Raw genomic sequence first — 22726 nt, forward strand, 5'->3', positions numbered from 1 at the left:
ATTAGAGAAAATCGCAGTGTTCCATTTACAAAAAAAATGCCTTATGAAACGAGACAAACTTTACCTCTAACCAATTAGGTAGCCGTGTTTCGCACAAATAATAAGTGGCCGCTATAACCTTCACTTTTTCGTACAGACACTTAAAAGCTGCATCCTATTGGTTACCCGCGTCGTCTTACGTTCAAACAACAGTAATCATAAACTGAACACCGCCAGATTCCCCGACGATACTTTAAAGAGAAAAGCCATTTCAAAAGCGAAATAAATCTTATATCTTTGAAGTAAAGGAACATATGAAAGTGAAGCCTTGTCATAACATAAAGGGATGATCTGATATTAAATAGTAAATTGAAAATGTAGTTAGGCAAAGCTTTAATATTGTAGAGTGAAGCGTATACGATGAGGTTGGCACATGGCTCCGGGCGTATGTAATGACTAAATAAAACAACACGTCTCAGCAACAAATCTTGTGTACTCTGTTGGTTTTATAAAATAAATCTAACATATGTTTTACTAACATTTTAATAAGCAATTTCTTATGTAATACAAAATTTTCCTACTAATATTGCATTGAATTTGGATGATATTACCAGGTAATTCCGTAACGGAATATATATTACCGTTACCATAAAAACATAAACAGTGCTTCAAATACACTGTATCTTAAATATACGTAAAGAATTTATATCATTATTATTTTTTAAGGCTACGAAATGCAATTTTAAACAATTAATAACAACTAATAATGTATTTATACCGAATGCAGCGTACAGATTAAAAGTAAAACATACAAGGACGGTAATACTCAAAACATCAATTTGCGACGGTCAAAAAGTTTTAAAGACATGTTTAACTAAACAGTATTAAATGACATCTTTTAAGAGTTCTTTTTAAGTTACAAAACATTAGAAATAGCACGAACTCTATTCAGCAATCAACACAGAAAATTGTCTCAAAAGCCACTTCGAATTGAATTTACCGCAAAACTAGTAATAAATATAACATTGAGAAGTAAAGATGTTTCTAAACTCTGTAAAAATATCTCGATTTGTTGCTTTAAAATAAAAAGCAAACTTTAAAAGGAAGGAATCGTGAGAGCCGGTCACGTCCGAATAGATTTGATTACCACGACCATACTTTCTATAGGTGAAAAAAAGTATTCGAGAATATTCGATTGATAAGAGAAATTTCCTCAAACCCTTGTCATTGGGAGCCTATTCCTTGCCCTTTCATAACCAATAATAAATAGTAGAATACACTTGTCCAATAAGCTTTCAGAAAATCTTTTCGCGTATTGTCAAGATTTGTGCTGAATAGTCGAAGATTAGATGAAAAATGTGTCACATTTTATTTAGATAACATTATTGTGATATATAAAATATATCTTTAAATAAAATACTAACATAAGTTCGATAAATCTTGCTTATTTATGATTTTCAGTTTGTTTTAACAGTAATGTGTTTTAAAATAAGTAATTGTACAATGAAAACAATAACCTACTACTGATATCTTAACACAAACTAAGAGATGAATTAAAATAGCTTTATTAACTAGTTGTTTTCCGCGACCTCGTCCACGCAATATTAAAATAAAAAGTAGCCTAAAAATTGCCCGTCTATGTCTACTCTTCAGTGAAACTCCGTTCGTAATCGGCCCAGCCGTTTCTTAGATTACTCTGAACAAACGCGGCTTTCAGACAGACAGACAAAAAAAATTTAATGCGATTTCCGTTATCAGCAACGCAATTACATCCGAAATCTGGATTTTTCGTTTGACATTACAAACAGACACTCCAATTTTATTTTATATATAGATATATATGAACGGAATCGACATTTCATCTAAAACAATTTGAAAACAGATAGAATGGAGATGTTATTTAACATAGATAATTCGGTAACACGAAAGGGATCACTAATTGACAGAAGGACGAAGGGAGATGAGTTTTAAACGAGTAAGGTTGATACTAGATAAGGAACGAGGTATAGTTAAATCGTTTATAGTTGGTTGTTGGTATGCGGGCGGACCAACTCTGCGGTAACCGACTATAATATGTTTATTGACTTTTTATTAACCGTTGATACAAGAATTGGTTACGTTATTTGCTTCTAGTTAAATTGTACTAAGTTATTAAAATAGTGATGGGAAAAATATTATCGATATGTTTAATGGATTTATCGACTATTTTATTTAATAAAAAATGATTTAATTTTTTTACTTCTTAATAAATTGGCCGAAAAGGTTATATCACCGTTAAGGTGCTATTTTTTTTAAACATTTTTTGGCACACAACATATAATTATAAACTTTGTATTTTAACAAAACATCTCAAAGTCATATTAAAGATTTTATTGAAAATTTATTTGACAAATTAATGGGAACAAATTAATTAGAAGTAAATGATTTAAATTCGATAACGTACATTGTCATCTCTGATAATTAACAAAGCGAACTCGAAACGCTCGAAGCTTAATTAAACATAACCACGTATACTCGGGTCATATCGATTTCTAGCTATTTATAACTAAATATAAACGTTAGTAATTTATCTCAAAACTTATGGTCTTTCAAAAAATTCTTAATTTTGTCAGAACACTAGAAAATTGTCATCATCACATTCCCTAATCTAAATTAACAAGTAGCCGATTTAAACAAGTTTAAAATGTATCCCTCAATTTTAAAATCTAATTTTCTTAAAAAAAAGCACAATTTGATTGATGATTTTTTGATGTAGGGCGTTTCCATTTTGAAATTTCCTTTTAAAATGTCTTGAATTTTTAAAATGCAATTTAAATTGCGTCAGTAAATTCAATTAATCTTGATTAAACATTTATATTCTTATCTATAAATTTTATTTCTAGATTAAATAAATATTCTTTTATAATCATAAAATATCTTAGTTACAAAGTAACAATGAATAATAGCAGTATTTTATAATATAGTGACAGTATCGCCGGGGACGATATCAACTCACTCAGGCCCTATCTAATTAATTACTCGTGTGTAGATGGGCCTCATTAATTCCCCTCAATAAATCTCCACGATATCAGAATAAGGGTCGTCAACAAAACATTAACATATAAATTGCCAACATTATAACAAAGTTCTCACTTACCTAAAACTACCAAAATGAAACACAAACTAATATACAAGATCATCAGGAATCTTTGGCAACTAATAAACTAATTATATCACAAAGCACGGCAATCATCTATGCATTTGCCGATGAACTATATCACAGTATACATCACTAACTACACAATATCGGTCGCACTGCGATCCCATCAGGCCATCACTATTATTACCAGCACATTATTTTTTTCAAACCGAGTGCATTCGAACCGTAACTTTTTCGTAACCCACAAGTTAAAGTTTCGGTCATCGTACGCGCACGACGACCGAACTGTTGTCTATACACTGTCCCATCACTATGAGATGTACGATCCAACTTTGCTGTTCGTTAGTCACTTCGATAACTGTTTTGTTCGAATTGTACGATCGTTGCGCGACGTCGAGCGACACAGGTCCAACCTCGTCGACGGTCGGGACGCGACTGGCGTGAAGTTGTCCAGGATTGGTGTAGAATGAAGAATGCGCGGCGCATGGTTGCCTCACCGGCCGCGTTTGGGCGCCACTCCGGCTAAAGTTAAGAGTCGTCGATTTACTATTATTTGTAAGCGACACCGCGTCGTTTGCGCTGAGTCGGGTAATATAACCAGATAGACGGTCGTGCATTGTCAGTAACGTCGCCCTCGGTCTTGGCCGCTTTTTCGCTTCGACAAAGATAGGTAGCCCAACTATACGAATTGTTCCCTTTCGGAACATAATCATATTCCGTCTCTTTCTTACGTGCATACAAACCCAGGTAAAATGGGCCCTGTTTGTGCACGGTGAAGCATTTCGAAATTATTATTATATTTGTACATACATCGAAATTCAGATATGCATTCGATTTAACGCTATTAATTGCAATTCAAATAGACAAAACCGCACGTGTGAATCGAAAGAACGCCGGATGCGGAATTTTGAATCTGCGTTTTGAATGGTCGGTAAATTGCTTAATTCACGTCCGAATGCAAAACGAATTTCCAGTGATTACTGTCTCGTTGTTGGATTTAATTGTTGCGTGCGGTATCGATAATACACTAGTGATGTACAAATAATACATACATCTCTAGTGTTGTATAGTTACAACTTTACAACCTTTGGATTTAATTAAAAAATTGCTATTATTTTTCTAACTCATTTGAATACGTAAATTTAAACAATGATATAATATCAGAATTCTTATAAAACCACGTAAACGGAAAAATGTTGCTTTATAGTCAGAGAGTTAGTGAAAGTACGAATAAATTTATTTTACAACTCAAATTATCCTGTAAAAGAACTTTTTCTGTAAATAAAATAACTGAGGGTGGTGACCATTTTTATGTTAATCATTAACGGAAAAATAACAACCCGAAACCGCAGTTAGTCCATAATGTTACTAAAAAAACAAGAAAGTCGATTATAATTTCATACAACTGCCACATACAACCGCTAACCATCCAACCCCAAGCAGAAAAACACCCAAATCCATCCTCGAGTTACCAAAAACTTTGAATAAAAAACCTTAGTTTAGACAACCATTATGAGGGTGCCCGAATTTTTTGTAAACCAAATGTTACTTTGTAATCAATTATAGAAAAATATACCTTAACTATTTGGACTTAAAGTGTATTTTCATGTGATTTTCAGAGTCGTATAGGGACAGAATATGGTCAACTTGTAAACGATACTGTTGACACAAATCGTTTGGTTACGATGGCAGTTACGATAAATTCCCCTTTTAACCCATTACGATATTCTCATATACCTGCTTAGAAAACTACAATCATCGTTTAAACAAGGATTTTATAGACCCGCTTTAGTTTTAAACGTATAACTCTACGTGCACTGAAAGAGCACTCAGAATCGTTTACTGGTCACTACACTGTTACTATACATTTGTTATCAGGAATCTACACTAAGGGACCTCCTAAGTTTGTTAATTATTAATTTATGAGCAAGGCAGTTTGCTTAAAATTTAAAACCGTGTTTTTATTCATTGTTAATAGAATAATTTTCCAAATTGCGGTAAACATGTCAATTCTATTAAGGATTATACCACTTTTATTTGCCTAATAACATCTGCATTGAGTATAAAGTTGCAAAATTATATAACAGATGGCGTTAGTTGTATAATCGCTGATAATTTTATTGCTATTTTTTTTTAAAGCCAATTTTGAGGCCTTTTAAACCCGTGTTTTAGAATATTTTGACTAATTTATAGGTACCTTTTTCAGTATTATGTAAAATGAAAGTGTATGCCTGTTTTATTTAAGAGTTTCTCCTATAAAATTTGCAAAGATAAAAATAGTATGAAACTAAATCGTCTACTGTATCGAAACATAATTTGCTACGTTAAATACATTTCTCACCACAGATATTCAATTAGTCCGAACGTCGAAGGTTCAGAGTTGCTACCTGGCAATGTGCAACTTTTTGTCGACCGGGGTTTTGTGAACAGAAAAAAAAATCGACCATAGCTGTACTGCGAGCATTTTTATTTTTTCAGTTTTGTTATATTCGATGTTTTGGTGCGACGTAGAAACGCGGTAAATTGTTTCTATTGAAGAATTCATTGACAGGGAGCCGGCGTAATCGTAATACTCTTTGATCTGTTTTTTTTTTCGATCCGAAGATTTAGGACAAAGGCGATTTAATGCTGCCAAAAAAATGTAATACGTCTTTATTGAGATAATCATTATAGTTTTTAAAACTCTATTTTGTTAACTATCTAACTGTAAGTTACTTCAGTTCATTACGAACTCTAGACTAAGTTAAAATCTGTATAACTACAACTTATTTCGTAATAATAACCGAGGCTGTAATAGAGCAGATACTTATCTAAACCATGAACTACAAGTATAACCAACCTTGGTGCCATTTACATTTAAAAAAAATAAACATATTCATAAATGCTATTCTGTCGAGACATAGACGATTTCCCCAGAAATTACTCCAACATCTCTAGGTATTCTAAGTGTTCTCTTAATTTAATTAATACGAGAAAGGTAAAAAAAAGGAAATTGTTTATTAAATTTTACTATTACAAATGTGAATGTTTAGTTGGATGCAAGGATAGATGTTTGTTGGAGTTTGTAGCTTTAACTGCTGGAGGAATCTCGTTGAAATTTTCTACTAAAATTGACAAAGACATAGAGAATATTCTAGAAGATGACATTGGCTACTTCCTTTTGTTTTTTAATTCCACGGGGATCGAGTCGCGGGCGAAAGCTAGTACTAATACATCAATGTCCATCAAAATCTTGTGAAACCGAATTTAAAATGGTTATCAAATTACACTAACATTGTTAGGAACGTGTGAAATAAACAAGGCATTCTCTAGTATATTTAAACGTTTCAACCCCATTAGAACCCTTGTAACAAGGGTGAACATTCCTGTGATGTATTTGTTTCGGTCGTAGGTGATAAATATGGTAGCAAAGTGTAACGCATACCTGTGGAACGTTCTAGAAGTTAGATAGTGTTGCGGCTATAAGTGACAGGTTTGTGTTAATTGTGCCCGTCGTCAGTATATATCTATACTATTTATTAAAGCGTTAACACACACTTCTTTGTTGCCTAAGATGTCAGCAATTACAGTATATTTTTGAATAATCCCTTTTTAATAAAAAGCCCTCCACTTACGTCACGCTTTAGGCTATATATTTTCACACCATAAACTTAGGTGGTAAATATATTGGATAAAAACTAATGTGGGAAAGAGACCATAAGTTGCTGCCAACATTAAGGAAGCAAGGTCGCATCTCATGTCATTTTAACATTTGCAATTGATAATTTGACAAATGTAAACAGTAAAATAATGTTTTTATAATTCCATGCGGATGAAGCCGCTTGGGAACAGCTAGTTAAATATAGAGGAAGGAGGATAGCATATTTTTCTTAATCTTTCTATCTCACTAATATAAATGCGAAAGTTTAGATGGATGTTTGTTAGAGTTTGTAGCCTAAACTGCTGAACGGATCTTGATGAAATTTGGCATAGATATAAAGGATAGTGTAACCACTACCAAAAGGCTACTCACTTTTGTTTTTTTTTTTATTACAGAATTATAAAAGATATTCAATAATCAACTTAATCATTTACAGTTGTTGTACTTCGTGTTATTTTTTTACAAAATTGCTTTCTTTTATTAAATAAAATTCTATAGATATAAGGTCACAACGTCGCTCGCTGTTACTTCCTGCGCTGAATAAATAAGTCGAGAGATTTGCATATGGCCTGATGAAAATTCATTATTCATTTAGGGCATCATTAGCTTGCCGCAATAAGGACCCGGCCGAATGCCCCCGACTAATTTAGACCTCTCTTTTCGAATATCATTTCTAATTAACACATTGAATGCTACTCGTATTATAAGGTTAAGATAAAAAAAGCAATTTTATTTTATTGTTTAAATGTGTCAAATTATCAATAGCAAATGTCAAAATGTCATGACATTACAAACCTTGGCAATCTTGCTTCCTTGATGTTGGCAGCAACTTATGGTGTCTCTCCCACCTTAAGGATTTTATCCAAAATATTTACCCCTAAGTTTACTGGCGTGAAAATATATAGCCTAAAGCGTGACGTAAATGTAGAGCTTTTTATTACAAAAAGGATAATTCAAAAATATGCTATAATTGCTGACATCTTAGGCAACAAAAAGTGTGTGTTTACGCTTTATTATAAAAGTATAGATGACAAAAATAGTGAATTAGATGTCTTTTTTATTATACACTAGCTTAGACTCCACTCTTCGCGTAGAATAAAAGATAATAAGTCTGTGTGTTCTTCCAGACTGTCCTCTACATCTATGTCAAATTTCACTCAGGTCCGTTCAGCTGTTAGAAACTCTAACAAACATTCATCTAAACCTTCGCATTTATTAGTAAGAATTCATAAATATATTATGAATACTAAACAGTGAGGTACAGTCAGTAGAAAATGAAAAAAAAATACATAAACTTAATGACCTGTTATCAAATTTGTACGGTAGGCATTAAATTGGACGCACCTGCGCTTCTCGAGCGTTGGCCTACAGTGTAAATGGAAAAAAAATACGGACCTCCCTTATTAGTGTTACATTCAAACCCAGAGGGTCGCTACTCTGAAGAAAAAACATTTCCCTATTTATATGGGAGCTGAATTTAATTTATGAATAACATTAAATGCGGTCATAAATTAAAATATTTCAACAACCGTAGTAACAAATATAGAATATATTTTTATAAGAAAACTGTATTAATATAATGCTAATTTATTTTAAAATTACATGGATATGAAGGATATGCTTCAGAAAGAAGTGGATTCAAATATGACGCTGATAGAGTTTAGTGGTTTACTGTGCCGACCCTCCATAAGGCATAAGGGCAAGTGGATGATGATTTTAAAATTCATATTTTATAATAAGTAACGTTACAACCTATATTTTTAATATAACAAACGAGTAAACGGCCATCTAAATTCGCTGAAATTGCAAAGCGACCGCCGCCCATAGACATCCGCAATTACAGATGCGTTCCTTTGATTTACTTTTAATATAACTTGGAGTGAGTGATAAAATTAAAACATTAAATCCATGAATCCATACAATTATAAAATGCCTAAAATTATGAATTATTTACTAGGAGACACAAACCTTAGTAAGTTAAGAAACAGTCTAATTATTATAATTATTTGAATGTTTGATCTTACTAATATTATAAATGCGAAAATTTAAATGAAGGTATATTTGTTAGAGTTTGTAGCTTAAACAATTAAGATCTCAATGATAGGCAAAGATGTACGTGAAAATCTGTAAGAACACTTAGGCTATTTACTTTTGTTTTTTTCAGTTCCACACGACAGGAGTCGCGGGCGAAAACTAGTTTAATATAATTCAAGCTTCTTGCTGTTGAAAACAAGTATTCTGCATGTCACATGCCCATGCCCCCTCATTAAGCAATTTCACACTTGATAAGTAATTTTTGACAGCTGCATGTAAATTCTCTTTAAGCATCACCAACGTAACCGCTCCCGAACATTCATCGATTACGAGCACGTATCTTGCCTCGGGTATTTTCAATTTGTGGGAAACGAAATTGTATGCAAAATTACCGAAACGGTAAATATGTTTCGGTTATTTTAATAAATACGTTAAGTCAAACAGATGTTAAGTTACTTCTTAAATTTTGACCATTAAAATTATTTACATGAAATTTCATTGCGGTGACACGCGTACAAAATCTTACTATTCATATAAATATTATAAATGCGAAAGTTACGATGGATGTTTCTTAGCGTTTGTAGCCTAAACGGCTGAACGGATCTTCACAAAATTTGGCATAGATGTAGAACACATAGGCTATTCACTTTTGTTTTTTTTTCAATTCCACACAGACGGAATCGCGGGGAAAAATAGTAGTATACTTTTTTCAAGTACAAAGTATCATAGTTTACGATACTCTTGAAACATTTTTTTTATTATTAATTACAGCACACCGTGTATAAATATATTTAGTACTACTTTGTGAGGGCAATGTTTATGTGTCACATGTAAAAACCGTACATTTAGGGTCTGTCCCACCACTGATTATCACAGATAGCTTTAAATTACGTCACTCTCAGATAAGGTAACAAAATCCGATATTTTCCTCGGATTGTTATCAGACAATTTACAATTTGGTGGGACAGATATTCTTTTAATTAACTCACCTTGTGTATCGTTATCAATTATATGTCACGTTTGAATATGTTATTTGACAAACAAAACCAAACACGTGTTGCGTATAAACCAACCGTCCGGAGATGGTGTGAGACAAACAACCGCAAATCTACCCTTTGACGATACGTATACAACCATTATAAACTTCCTTACTATACCAATTGATAAACTTGATCAATACAATTGTTTCCTTTGTTAAATAATTAGTAAATTGACTGTCAATTTTAACTAGCTGTTATAAAAGTCTTATTTTATTGTTTACCTTTTGTCAAATTGTCAATTACAAATTCAAAAATGACAACGAAGTCGTTTGACATTGCATAATAATTACCGTTACCTTTACCTTGCTTCCTTAATGTTGGCAACTTGTAGTTTCCTTTCCCACATTAAGGTTTTTTTTTCCAATTTATTAATCCCTAAGTTTAATATCTAAGCGTGACGTAAGTGTAGGGCTTTTTATTAAGAAAAGAATTATTCAAAAATATGCTGTAATTGCTAACATCTTAGGCAACAAAGAAGTGTGTGTTTACGCTTTATTATAATAGTACAGATAGATTTGCCCTTTACCCAATATGATAGAAAAGATTCAATTTATTTGGATGTATGTTATTGTATTCTATGGAGCCCTTGCAAGATTTTGTCATTGAAATTTAATTTCGTAAAGAAATATATGAGTAAATAAAAAAAAACTAAATTAGTAGCCTGTTTTCTTCCAAATTGTTCTATATATACGCCACATTTTTGTAAGATCCATAGAGCCGTTTTGGAAATGGTAACAGACATCCATACATCAAAACATTCGCCTTATAATAAGATTAAAAGGAACTGGCAACTTACAATTGTAAAGAAAATAAAAGAATAAAACGATTCGAATTTCAAAATTCATTAAAACCACATTAAAAAGTCATGATCATCGATATTCATAAAGCGTATCGTGACTTCGAATCTTATCCGTTACTGAATCTTTCCCTTTAAATGTCAAATTAAAAAGTTTGATTTCACTCGCAATTAACCTTTTACATTTTCATTTGATCTACAATAAAAAAGACGATTGTTTCCAACTAAAAGTGAACATTGTCTAAAATAACTAATTCAAAATTTGATTTAAGTTAAATTTAAATCCATATTCCTTATCAAAAACCTAACAACTAAGATTTTTTTTTAAATCAATATATAAAATAGGTAAATTCTTTCTAATTTTAGTATTTATAAATCATTACGATATATTGTATTACATCATCCAAATTATAAAGCATACCAACCAGTTTATGCTATGGTAATACTATATTATATCTGACGTATATGTGATGTATCATAAACGATAAAATAAATATCTTATATACATCATACTCATACTTATAATATTATAAATGTAAAAGTTTAGATGGATGAATGGATGTTTGTTAGAGTTTGTAGCCTAAACGGCTGAACGGATTTAGATGAAATTTGGTATAGACGTAGAGGATAGTCTGGAAGAACACATAGGCTACTCACTTTAATTTTTTTTAATTCCATGCGGACGAAGTCGCGGGCGAAAGCTTGTAATATCATAAATGTGAAAGTTTAGATGCATAGATGGATGTTTGTTAGAGTTTGTAGCGTAAACGGCTGAACGGATGTTGATTAAATTTGGTATATAAGTAGAGGATATTCTGGAAGAACACATAGGCTACTCACTTTAATTTTTTTAAAATTCCACTCGGACGGAGTCGCGGGCAAATGGTAGTTTCAACATAAAACTCTCATAATTCTTTTGCTGCAACAAACAGGTTGCGAGCGGGATAGAGAAATATACATACGTTTAATGACATTATAATCTTGATAGCAATAATTTTATCTAGAATAACACCATGGGCCATGTCTCAGTTTTTTCTTGGGAATAATGCGTAACGTAATACACATTACATGTGCAAATAAATAAATATTATTATTACGTTTGTGGCTACATCTATACTAATTTTACTAAAATTAGAAATAAGTTTAGATAGATGGATGTTTGTTAGAGTTTGTAGCCTAAGGTGCTGAACAAATCTCGATGAAATTTCGTATAGATGTAGAGGATAGTCTGGAATAACACATAGGGTATTTACTTTTGTTTTTTTCAATTCCAGACGGACGAAGTCGCTGGCGAAAACTGGTATACGGACCAAGGTTTCTGGGCTCTTTTGCGGACGAAGTCAGCAGTAAAAGCTAGTGTATAAGAATGTAAAAAGTGTTTTTTCAAGTTCACATTTAGTAGTTTGTAGAGTATATTTAATTTTCATTTGTAACAAGAAAAAGTCCAATATAAGTGTCCGATGACACTAAAAAAGACAAAACAAAAAAATGGTATTAGTGTTCTTTACTCACATCTGTCTATTAAAAATGCTTAAGATTTTATTTTTTAAAAATAAATGAAACATACAATAAAAAAAAAGTCTTGTTGCTCGAGGCCGGTTTATCTGGGGCTAGTTGAACACATCACCATTCGATACGTTTTTTTTTCACGTCTCTCCTCAAGGTTGAATTAACTAGTCGCATGAACAGTTCGTTCTGGTCACGACTGAAATTTTATTTGTTCGTAATATACCCATGGTTGTTATTATAAGCCGGTGTTCTTGTAATTTATAGTCAAGATGTTCGAGTTTATTCTGTAGCTATCTTTCGCCCACAACTCCGTCGAAGTGGAATAAAAAAAAACAAAATTAACTAGCCTATGTGTTCTTCCACACTATCGATTACATTTATACCAAATTTCATCGAAATCCGTTCCGCCGTTTAGGCTCCAAACTCTATCAAATATCCATCCATCTATCTAAACTTTCGCCTTTATAATATTAGCATAAAGTTGTTTATTTTATTATTTACATTGGAATTTATCACAGACAATACAAAATCAATCTTAAATTGCTTAGAAAAAACATCGGTCTATGTACATTTTTTATGTTTGTTAAGTTAGTGCTTGACCAGGATCCCACCTGAAGAGAGTGATGATGCAGTCGAAAGATGGTGCACGTTAGCTTAATAAGTAGCTGTAAACAGCTACTAAAGCTAAGGAAGAGTAAACGCTTCTTTTGAAGTTCCCGATGTCGTATTTGGACAGAAAAATTGACGCCGGAAACTGTTCCAATCCCTTGCAGTACGCACAAGGAACGATGATTCAAATTTTTTCGTTCGAACTCTCATAACGTACTTTTAAACTTTTACCACAATTGCTCAAATAGAATAAAAAAGCACCAGCACTATAATTCTAAATCTAAATAGAGTAAATAAAAAAGCAATACAATAAGTAAACGGTTCATAACACAGGACCGCATGCAGCTAATAACAGCACGGCCGAGTGGCATTGCGCGGTCCTTTGACTATAAAGACATGGACTAGGCAAAGAATCCTTCAACTAATATAATTCTAGCAATTTTGCCGCGGGTGAACTAAAGACAATCAAAATGTATGTTGACACATAAAATTAAAATATACACATACAAAATAAATACACAAGTAAGTTTAGATTATTTTAACAGAAGGGAATGCGTGCTTGATAGGTCCTGTCTTTTAAAAGTCAAAGCCACGGCCGCAATTTGAATTGTGGTCGCACCACACAAGCTGAGGCGAGCGCGCAATTTGCGGGTCGCGGCTTACCGATTAAACACACGCGATCCCATCCCGGTTCCCGATGGCGTGATACTAGACCCTAGTGTACTTAAGTTGCCAGGGATATGGCTAAACTCAATAAAAAAGGATAGAAACTATGAAAATTATTTACCGGATTCATCCGGCTTCAATTCAATTCCAAATCATCACGGATTTTAATCTATGACCGATTGAATGGGTATTATGAGTATTTTCCTTAACTACCTTATGATGGGTTGCTGAAGTTTCATTCTAGTAAACTGGTGTTAGGTTGACCTAAATTTCAACGGAGTCAAACTCAAGTTAACTAGTTAAAATACGCATTTCATGAAGTTATAAAAAACAAACACGAATCGTTAATTGTAGGTGGAGAAACCGGCTACTAAACAACTATTTCTCCAAGTCAAAAAATAGCTTATTAACCGAGACTTGTCGAATAGTATAAATATAAAACAATCATAGAAATAAAAAAAACAATACATTTTGCACAAATATTACAATATGTATACTAAAACTAAGCTACTACAAGGGCGGCCTATTGCTATCAAACTCTTCCAGGCAACCCAATGGACACGAAAATCTAGTCAAAAACACTAGGCATTTAATACAATAGACATAAAATTGTTGTGTCAGAATTACTTTACTCATGTGATATAAGCTTATTAAACATTGTTATAAACTCTAAAACTTTCAGTTCAGCATTAAATCCGATAGACAACAATAAACATTCCAACTAAACCTCTAAGCAATTATGAAATATTTCAAATCGCATTTCATCGAATTCGGACACTTCCGATCACATCCACAAAGGGTCTACAAATTTCATACAAAACTTGGCATTTGTGAAGACGGAACAAAAGCAAAATGGTTTGTACCTTCGGAGTCCATCGGAGCGCGTGATTCGGACAGATGGCGAGTATCGAAGCGTGGGCATCCCACTCATGTAAGCCCATGGCTTTGTCTACAGGTTGTGTAACTTAGAAACATCTGGCATATATAGCAAATATGGCTTTACCTTTCAGGGGTTAGAAAAACTTGTACTACATTACATAAGTACATATTATTAGCGTAAAAATACTGAATCCGTCTAACTACCTATCTATAAATTTGTTCTATAAGTAGACATAATAAATTTTGTTGTCTGGATGAAAAATTTGAGAAGAACATCTTAAATTTTGCAACTCTTTGCTTTGCTGACAACCAATTGTTTTTTTAATTTCTCTGTCTGCTCCTTCTTTTGTTTTGTTCCATTCCAGGTAATCTCCCGAACCTTTGGTTTAATTTTGACGGTAAGGTAACTTACGGATCAGTCCGGTTCTATTATAGACTTTTAATTTTATGCTGACGATATCACAGACGTCTGTTATCCATTAGTTTATGAATAAAGTTACCGTAGTGAAAAAAAAAAGAACAGCATCGCAAAAATGTTAAATATGATGCATCGAACGTTAGTTTTAATATACAAGCCAGATTAAGTAACAACAAATGACATATTTAACAAAGCAAATGACGGTTAACTTTGGTGTTAATAACGTTGTTAACTAAACAGTTATAACCGTTACAGCAAACTAATATAACCGTGGTAAATGCAGAGGAATTCAAATCCCCGAGACGATAGCAACTGCTATTTCCATTCCAATGATCAAACAGAAATCCTTAATAACGAAACGCGCGCTATCTGTTCATTCGGATCGAATCTATTCAAAACATAGTATCGGTGAAATGAAATACGCTTTTATTACTATACTTTTTATATCCCTTGCTCGGTTCGAAATAGGAACGTCGTTATTGCTTTGTTTTTTATTTAATGCTTTCATTTAAAATGTAAGTATATCGTTCAGATCATCTTCAACTTGGCCTTATTCCTTTTGCAGATTCGGCACAGTATTCTCTTCCATACATCTTTATCAGCCGTCATATCTGAATCCACTCCTTTCTTAAGCATATCCTTTATTACATAATCCATCCATACTTTCTTCGGTCTTACTCTACATTTGTAGGCATCCACATTCAATCTTAACACTTTCTAGTTTCTGTCCCCATCGTCTCGTCTTGTATCCATGTTTAGATATCTATCCTATTTTATCGATACACCGGTAGAGGTAGACCTAGAAAGAGATGGATGGATTGCGTGAAAGGAGACGACCTGAATCTTACGAAACCATTTTTATTTCCAAATCCTCTTTATTTTAGTCGACTACAGAGTACTGTTCATTTAACTTAAGGTGTGTTGTTTTACATTAAAATTACAATTCAAAGATGAAAAAGAGGATTACTGAGTAAACCAATTTATTGGAAGCATTTCGTTCATCTACAATTTAGACGGCATATGTATTAACTAAACAATAGTTTCCATCTACCGTGAATTGAAGGTTGTGCATCGAACAAAATAAAGATTTATCGTAAACCAGGGTAACTGTATCTAAAAATAACTATTGTGGAATAAAAGAGGCCAAACTACGCAGATTTACATCGCATATGTCGCAACTAAGGACAGCATCACACAAGTTTCTCTTTGTGCAACTCATGAAGTGACGCCTTTGCTGCGTAACAAAACCGCACTGTTTATTCTTTAACCTATTTTTATAATAAATTCCATTAAACTAAACATGCTTTTATTTCTTATTTTTGACAACTCAAGGTCATTGCAATAACAATTTTATTTAAAACACAAGGTAAAAAGACTGACTATAATCGATTTTTACAACAGGGTCGAACCCTTACTAAAAATGCATGATCGTATTTGTGGTTTTCATAAAATAGTCAAATGTACAGACTATAAAATTGATCTAACTGATAGTTAAAATGTTACTTACACACGTCAGTTTTAGTATACTTCAACTATTGAATTATTTTATTATTATTTTATTTATTGATTATAAATACAGTACAATATCGTCTTCTTTTCCTTCAGCTTCTTAAACCTTTTGGTTTGTAAGAACCGTGCACATTCTTGTTGGGTAGTTACATTTTTTTTTGCATGCAACAGATACGCCTTACACGTGATGTATAAACTAGGGACTTGAGACATTAAAACTATACAAACCATTACGTGCATAGCGTGCATTCCTTAAATTCAAATAATCGTTAAATCCTTAATACGATTTCTCGGTGTTCAATATTATTTAAAAAATAATAATAAACCAATCGAAGTTTGTCGTGAACATAATTAATTCGGTCAGAAGTTTCTGCAACTCTCAGGCAACGTATTCGCAAACTAATTGAAATTTTAGCAAAGCCAGCACAATTATTGAACTTGGTGTTCAATCTGTTCTATTAAATAAGGCTCTATCCGCACAAAGTTAAGTTCAACTTAATTAATGGATTTACTTGCTTTAAATATTGCGTTGTTTTTTATTTAAAAAAAAAGTTATTTTTATAAAGCACAAGCTATCGCCTGCGATTCTATCTGCGTGGAATTAAATAGCATATGTGTTCTAAACTATGCTCTATATCTATGGCAAATTTCATCTAGATCCGTTCAGCAATTTAGGCGACAAACTCTAACAAACATCCATCTAAACTTTCGCGTTTATAACATTTGTACGTTTTATTAACACATTTAATCGACAAACAAACCAATCCTTGCAACGTTACAATAGGATAAAAGTTTTTATAAAATTTATGGTCTAATTTAAAATCAAATATGAGTCCCTTGGGGGTAATAATTTCTCTCATAGAATGCATCATAAAGGGGGTCCGAAATTAAGAAATGGACCCCAATATCCTGCAGTTCAGAGCAGTACTGATTGCATACATGTGTACATTGCTTAAAATTATAATAAGTAAATATTACTAGGGTTGTATTAGTTACTTAGAGATGTTAAATTATGTTTGTATTTAACTAGATAACAATGGCCTCAAACAGACGGAGGTGACATATATTGACGAAGACAAAAGTAGAAAAAAAAATTTTAGAAACCAAATTTATAATGAAAAATAATTAGACTTACCTTTTGTTCCTTAGGAAGACATGAAAAAGAAAATAAAAGAAAGTTAGTTTTACAAAGAAAGTTATAAAAACACCATAGAGAATTAAAACTATAACAGGAGATTTAAAATAAAAGGCTTTAGAAGAAATAATACAAAGAAATCGCTATGAGAAGCAGAAGGTTAGGCGTTAAAATTTTCAAATAAAATACATACATTAAGAAAAAGCAAAATAAAATTAACATTTATTTACTATTTTTATGACAATAGGATTTACGGATTCAGGTGGCCGCTTGCTCGTTTTCCGCCTTATGTAATAAAAAAAAAAACAATTTTATTAAGATAACATAGGTTAAAAATAATAAATTAAAACAAAAAAGAAACACTATAAGTAACGAGTAAAACATCCTCATCTAAAAGTTCTTAAAAAGGGAAGACTTTCGACATTAAATTAATAATTCTCGCTAAATTCGCATTTGTCGCACTGAGAGAAGGGTTGCACTATTCAAAACTATTTCTATAAACTGTGAACTCGACACGTCAGCAACAAACTGCATCTTTGTGTTAATAACAAGCCGTGACTTCAAACACTTTCTAGGGATGTGTCTGTTATAGTTATACATGAATCTTACCGCATAATCTATTTTTAATAAAAGACAAACTAAACAAAAGACAATCACTTAAATGACCGGCTATATTTTATACTATAACTAATTTTCGTCTGCGACTCTGCTCGCATGGAATTCATAAAATTAAATTAAGTAGCCTATGTGTTCTTGCAGACTATCTTCTACATCTATGCCAAATTTAATCAAGATCTGTCCAGCAGTTTAGGCTACAAAATCTAATAAACATGCATACATGCATCCATCTAGAATTTCGCATTTATAATATTAGTAAGTATATAGTTATCGGAAATGTAATTTTATTAAACTTGACAAAAATAGAGACATCTTAATATTGTTTTTAAGATATTTTGCTGGTTTTTTTCAACAAAAAAATCTTGGATTTACAAAATTTTAACGTAAAAGAAAATATATATCCATTATTAACAAAGTTTTTCTTCCAAGTGTAATTTATTTTCATCTAAAAACCTTCTTGCGTGACTTAGACTTTACGTTTCATGTACCTGTCAAACAGAAACGAGGAATACAATTCTACTCTGAAAATATCCACGTCATAATTGGACGGGAACATTGACGTTGTCAGTTCCCATCTTTTACTAGATAGGAAAGACGACAAACATGACGAATAGAAAATGCTACCGGTAACAAAGTACTTACAGTATATGGTTGTACTGGTATGAATAATTTATTCGATGTTACTGACATAGAACAAAACAAATAAACGGCATGATTTTCAAATTAATTTCATGACCTTAAACCAGTGGTTTTCTATAAAAAATATAAAACTATCGATACATTTTATCGACAACCATGATATCACATCACTATTTTCAAGCGACCCACAAGGAAACTTCTTAGGATAGTTGAACAGCTAAGATAGTTGGCTTCTATTACGGACCGAGGTACAAATTTGCTTCAACTACCTCAGTTAGGGCACTTTGACGCTTAGCCTGCGTGCGATCGAAATTACTTCCTTGCAACTTATTGACGCTAACTTAAAGCTTTAAGTTGTTTTATTAAAAAAAATTACAAACTACTTAAATCCATCGCCCATTTTAAAACTAGGTATAAAAACTGTGGGTAAATTCTTTGACAGATTTTTGAGTCGAAAATCGGTTCAGGGCTCTTTAAAATACTATACCATAATTTACCTATATAGTTTGATAACTTAAAGTGTATGGCCACATACCACAATTTGTTTTAATTTGCCGATATAGTCACTAAGGCACGCTGATCCGATAAGAACAATGGTAGAAAATGATAGCAAAAATTTATCAATTATAAAAAACCTTCCAAATCTCGTTATAAAGATAAAAAAACAACTAGTTAAATAAGCGGAATCTTCAAAAAGTGAAAAGACGCAACTCTGAAACCTTTAATCATAAACTTTTATAATGAAGTGAGAAAAAATTCCCGACGTCAACAAACAAAGTGTAAGAGCAACCTTTGTAAGCAATCAGCGAGTTCTGTTAAAGTCCAAACGAGGCATAAAAAGTAAACTCGAGGGGACCTTTTGACCTCGTTCAAATATTTAACTTGAAACACTTAAGCCATTGTCTCGATCTGTGACGAGAATGGACCGATCGTTTCCATTGGGTTTTGTGGGACTTGAAGTTGGAACGAAGAAATTTTTGATGACGTTAATGTCATTGGAAGACAAATTTGGTTCTAATTAAAGAAATATGTTAAGATTCAAGTGAAGGTTAAACTTAAACACCCAGGTGCGTATCTGAAGTCAATAATGTTAAATGCTTAATTTAGAAGTCGCAAGAATTACTTGAAATATTAAAACGATAGTACCAGTGACAACAGTAAGGTAAAGGCATGTATTTTTTTTCTTTTAAAATAAGTACACATCTAAACAAGACAGCATCAATTCAAAAAGAAACAGATAAAAATCTATTTTCAAATCTGGAACGCGACACAGGAACGAAATGAAAAGAGTACAGAAAAAATCGCATAAACTTTGAATTTCGAACGACAACTTTTTTAAAGCAGACAAAAAAAAAAGGAAAAATACGGCCAGATATATTTTGGCACTTAATTCGAATTTAAATGGAGATGCAACTGATAGTGAAAGAGGGCGCGTTTTGAACTAAATCCTCTTTTAACGCGCGCTAATCCGATTCGGTTTTTGCCACGGCTCCCCTTGTCTGCGATTACGATACCCTCGTTTTTATCGGAAATAACGGAACTTGTTTACGGGAAACTCCAACTTTCTATTTAAAAATTTTAACTCCTATAAATTGAATTTCAAAAATAGCTTCTTAAAAATATTTTTTGACATATTTCATTGGAATTTTAGTGAGTGGGGGATATTACTCCTAAAAAATTTTGTTTATAACATAATTTTAAAGAATGCAAGTCAAAGCTTTATCACATAAGACACTGGCAACACACAAAACATGTCAGTAACAACAAAATGACAGCCATATGCTCCCATACGTATCAAAAAACTAACAAAGTCCAACCGGAAAGTTCGAAAGTTTATTTACACTTGAGTCGAAGTTCGAGAGGTAAGTTTTGTTCGTTTAACACTAACATAAACTTCCAGATCATTCTACACATGCTAAATACATGTGTAACATTTCAAACCACCCATCAACTTGAGATATCGTAATTGTTACGAGGAACATTATGCCTTAAAACACATCGGCAAAACTAAGCCGAAGATGAATTGTGTACACTTTTTACTGACTCTGGAGAGTAACGTATTTAACATGCATGTTTTCGTGTTTCTGTATTTTTTTTTAAACGAATTCTGTCGTCCATCCGCTTCCGCTTGCGTATGCCACAATGTCCGTAGTGTATCAACGCTTCGGTGTCGAGTTACCACAAAAATATTCGAGTCGTGTCCCGCTAAACACAGGCTAATCGTGCTCGACTCATATTACCATTGTTCAATTGTTTGTCAATGTTCAATTCACTTTAGGGTCTTCATTACAATATAGGAATTAACTTACAAACTATACATTTACAGTAATAGTAAATACCCGCAAAATTCTTTAGCGCAAATTTGGACCAGCCGTTACTTCATTTAGACAGCGCGGAATTTAAAAAAAAAGTAGCCTATAATATGCCCGTCTATGTCAGCTACTCTCTAGTGAAAGTCCGGTCGAAATTGGCCTAGCCGTTTCGGAGATTACCCAGAACAAACACGACTTGCGGACAAACAGACAGATAATTTTTTTTAAATCAGCAACGTAAATACATCATCTTTCCGAAATCTGGAATTTTTCTTTTCATGTTACAAACAGATACTCCAATTTTATTATATGTATATAGACAGACACATTCAAGAGTTTGTTAAATTTTTTTACTATTTATTTTACTTTTAAAAAGATTAGAATTTTGTATTTTTAGCCGTAAAATTTCATATTTAAGTTCAACTGAATTGTACTTGTTTGCTCATTACGTTAACCAACTTTGATTGCATATTAAATGAGTACTGAAAAAACGCCGCTGAAAATTGACAAAGTTAAAAAGGTTTAACGCGCGAACCACTTAACCCGTTTAGCGTAATTTTTCCGTCAACGTTTCCGAGTACCATGACATCAATCCTTTCATCCAAAGCTGGAAGTTTCGAAAGAAAGTTGAGCTTTTCGCATCGTTATTAATGGGCGGAAGTAAAAGCTCGCCGAAGCTCTTGCGTCGGAATTAAGTCGTGTGATAAACGAGTAAATAAGGACCCTCTACTATTTAGTAGGAATGAAATCATTTGTTAAACGACTAAATACATGGCAGGAATTTTTCACACGGTCCTTATTAGATTCAATCCTTTAGTAAAACTGTTTAATTACACTTATTTTTATACCTACAAACATGTGAGCCTGGTTTGTAAACCATTCTTTAGAAAGCAAGACTTTATTATTTTAAGACGTAAAAAGTAATTATGAATAACATTATTTCTCTCGTAGCATTGTGCTTACAAATTATATAAAAACATTATATTAATCCTCTCTTACCACCCATTTTTATCTCCATTTATAATATTATAAACACTCCCACAATTACCTGCAACAAAAAATATATGATTTTAATTAAAAAACTACAAAGACTAAAAACTAGAATAAAAAATACATATTAATATTAATAAAACATTTCAATTTTTCAGTTTCAAAAAAAATGTGTTAAAAAATCTGAAGATTTTCGTGAACATCTTGTGTTCATAAAAAGAAATCTAGCGGGGCAAACATATAAAGTGGGGACTATCAAAAGTTACGATGTCAGATGTCTAGAGCGAGGACTACCAGAGGGCCCTCTGGAGACATAACGTACCGCATTACGAATGTACAAGAACTGACAACTTAAAAAAGCATAGCACAAACCTTTGGTAACTTTGAATTGTTAATGAACCTGACTTGTCTTGAAAAACTATATTTAAAGGAATTTAATAACTCTTCATTCATACAACATTTTTTTGTCTCGATTTAATCAGCACTAGCTGCTGTTCGTGACTTCGTCCGCATGAAATTAAAAAAATAATTAAAACCATAGCGTGTGTTACTCACTGATAACAGCTTTTTAATGGCGGAACACTTTTTGAAAGCGGTCAAGTAATTTTCGAGATATTTCAATACATGCAAAAGAGGAAAACAGACGAAAACATAGACAGAAGAAGTAATAACATAAATCATTGTTTTAATATTGAAATCTTAAATATAACTAAAAGCTAATTTGTAACAGAAATGCAGATCAGTTGTGGTAAAAACCGCAAGCGATGAACTTAGCAAAAGTATAAACCAACAGAACACGATGACAGACAATGAA

General features: G+C 32.5%; 1 protein-coding gene across 3 annotated transcripts in view; it reads right to left on the reverse strand.

Moving 5' to 3' along the window:
- Positions 1–22726, reverse strand: part of LOC106111364 — a 331426-nt gene that overhangs the window by 38908 nt on the left and 269792 nt on the right. The window contains exon 1 of one of the 3 annotated variants that reach the window (XM_013293415.1): positions 3116–3568. The exons of the other annotated variants lie outside the window; for them this stretch is intronic. Within the exon in view, the coding sequence (XP_013148869.1) occupies positions 3116–3158 (43 nt within the window). The 5' untranslated portion in view covers positions 3159–3568. Of the gene's footprint in view, positions 1–3115; positions 3569–22726 lie in introns of those variants that run through there. 3 annotated transcript variants of the gene reach the window in all.

The sequence above is a fragment of the Papilio polytes genome, unplaced genomic scaffold (genome assembly GCF_000836215.1).
Source record: "Papilio polytes unplaced genomic scaffold, Ppol_1.0 DF824169.1, whole genome shotgun sequence".
Taxonomy (NCBI): Eukaryota; Metazoa; Arthropoda; class Insecta; order Lepidoptera; family Papilionidae; genus Papilio; species Papilio polytes.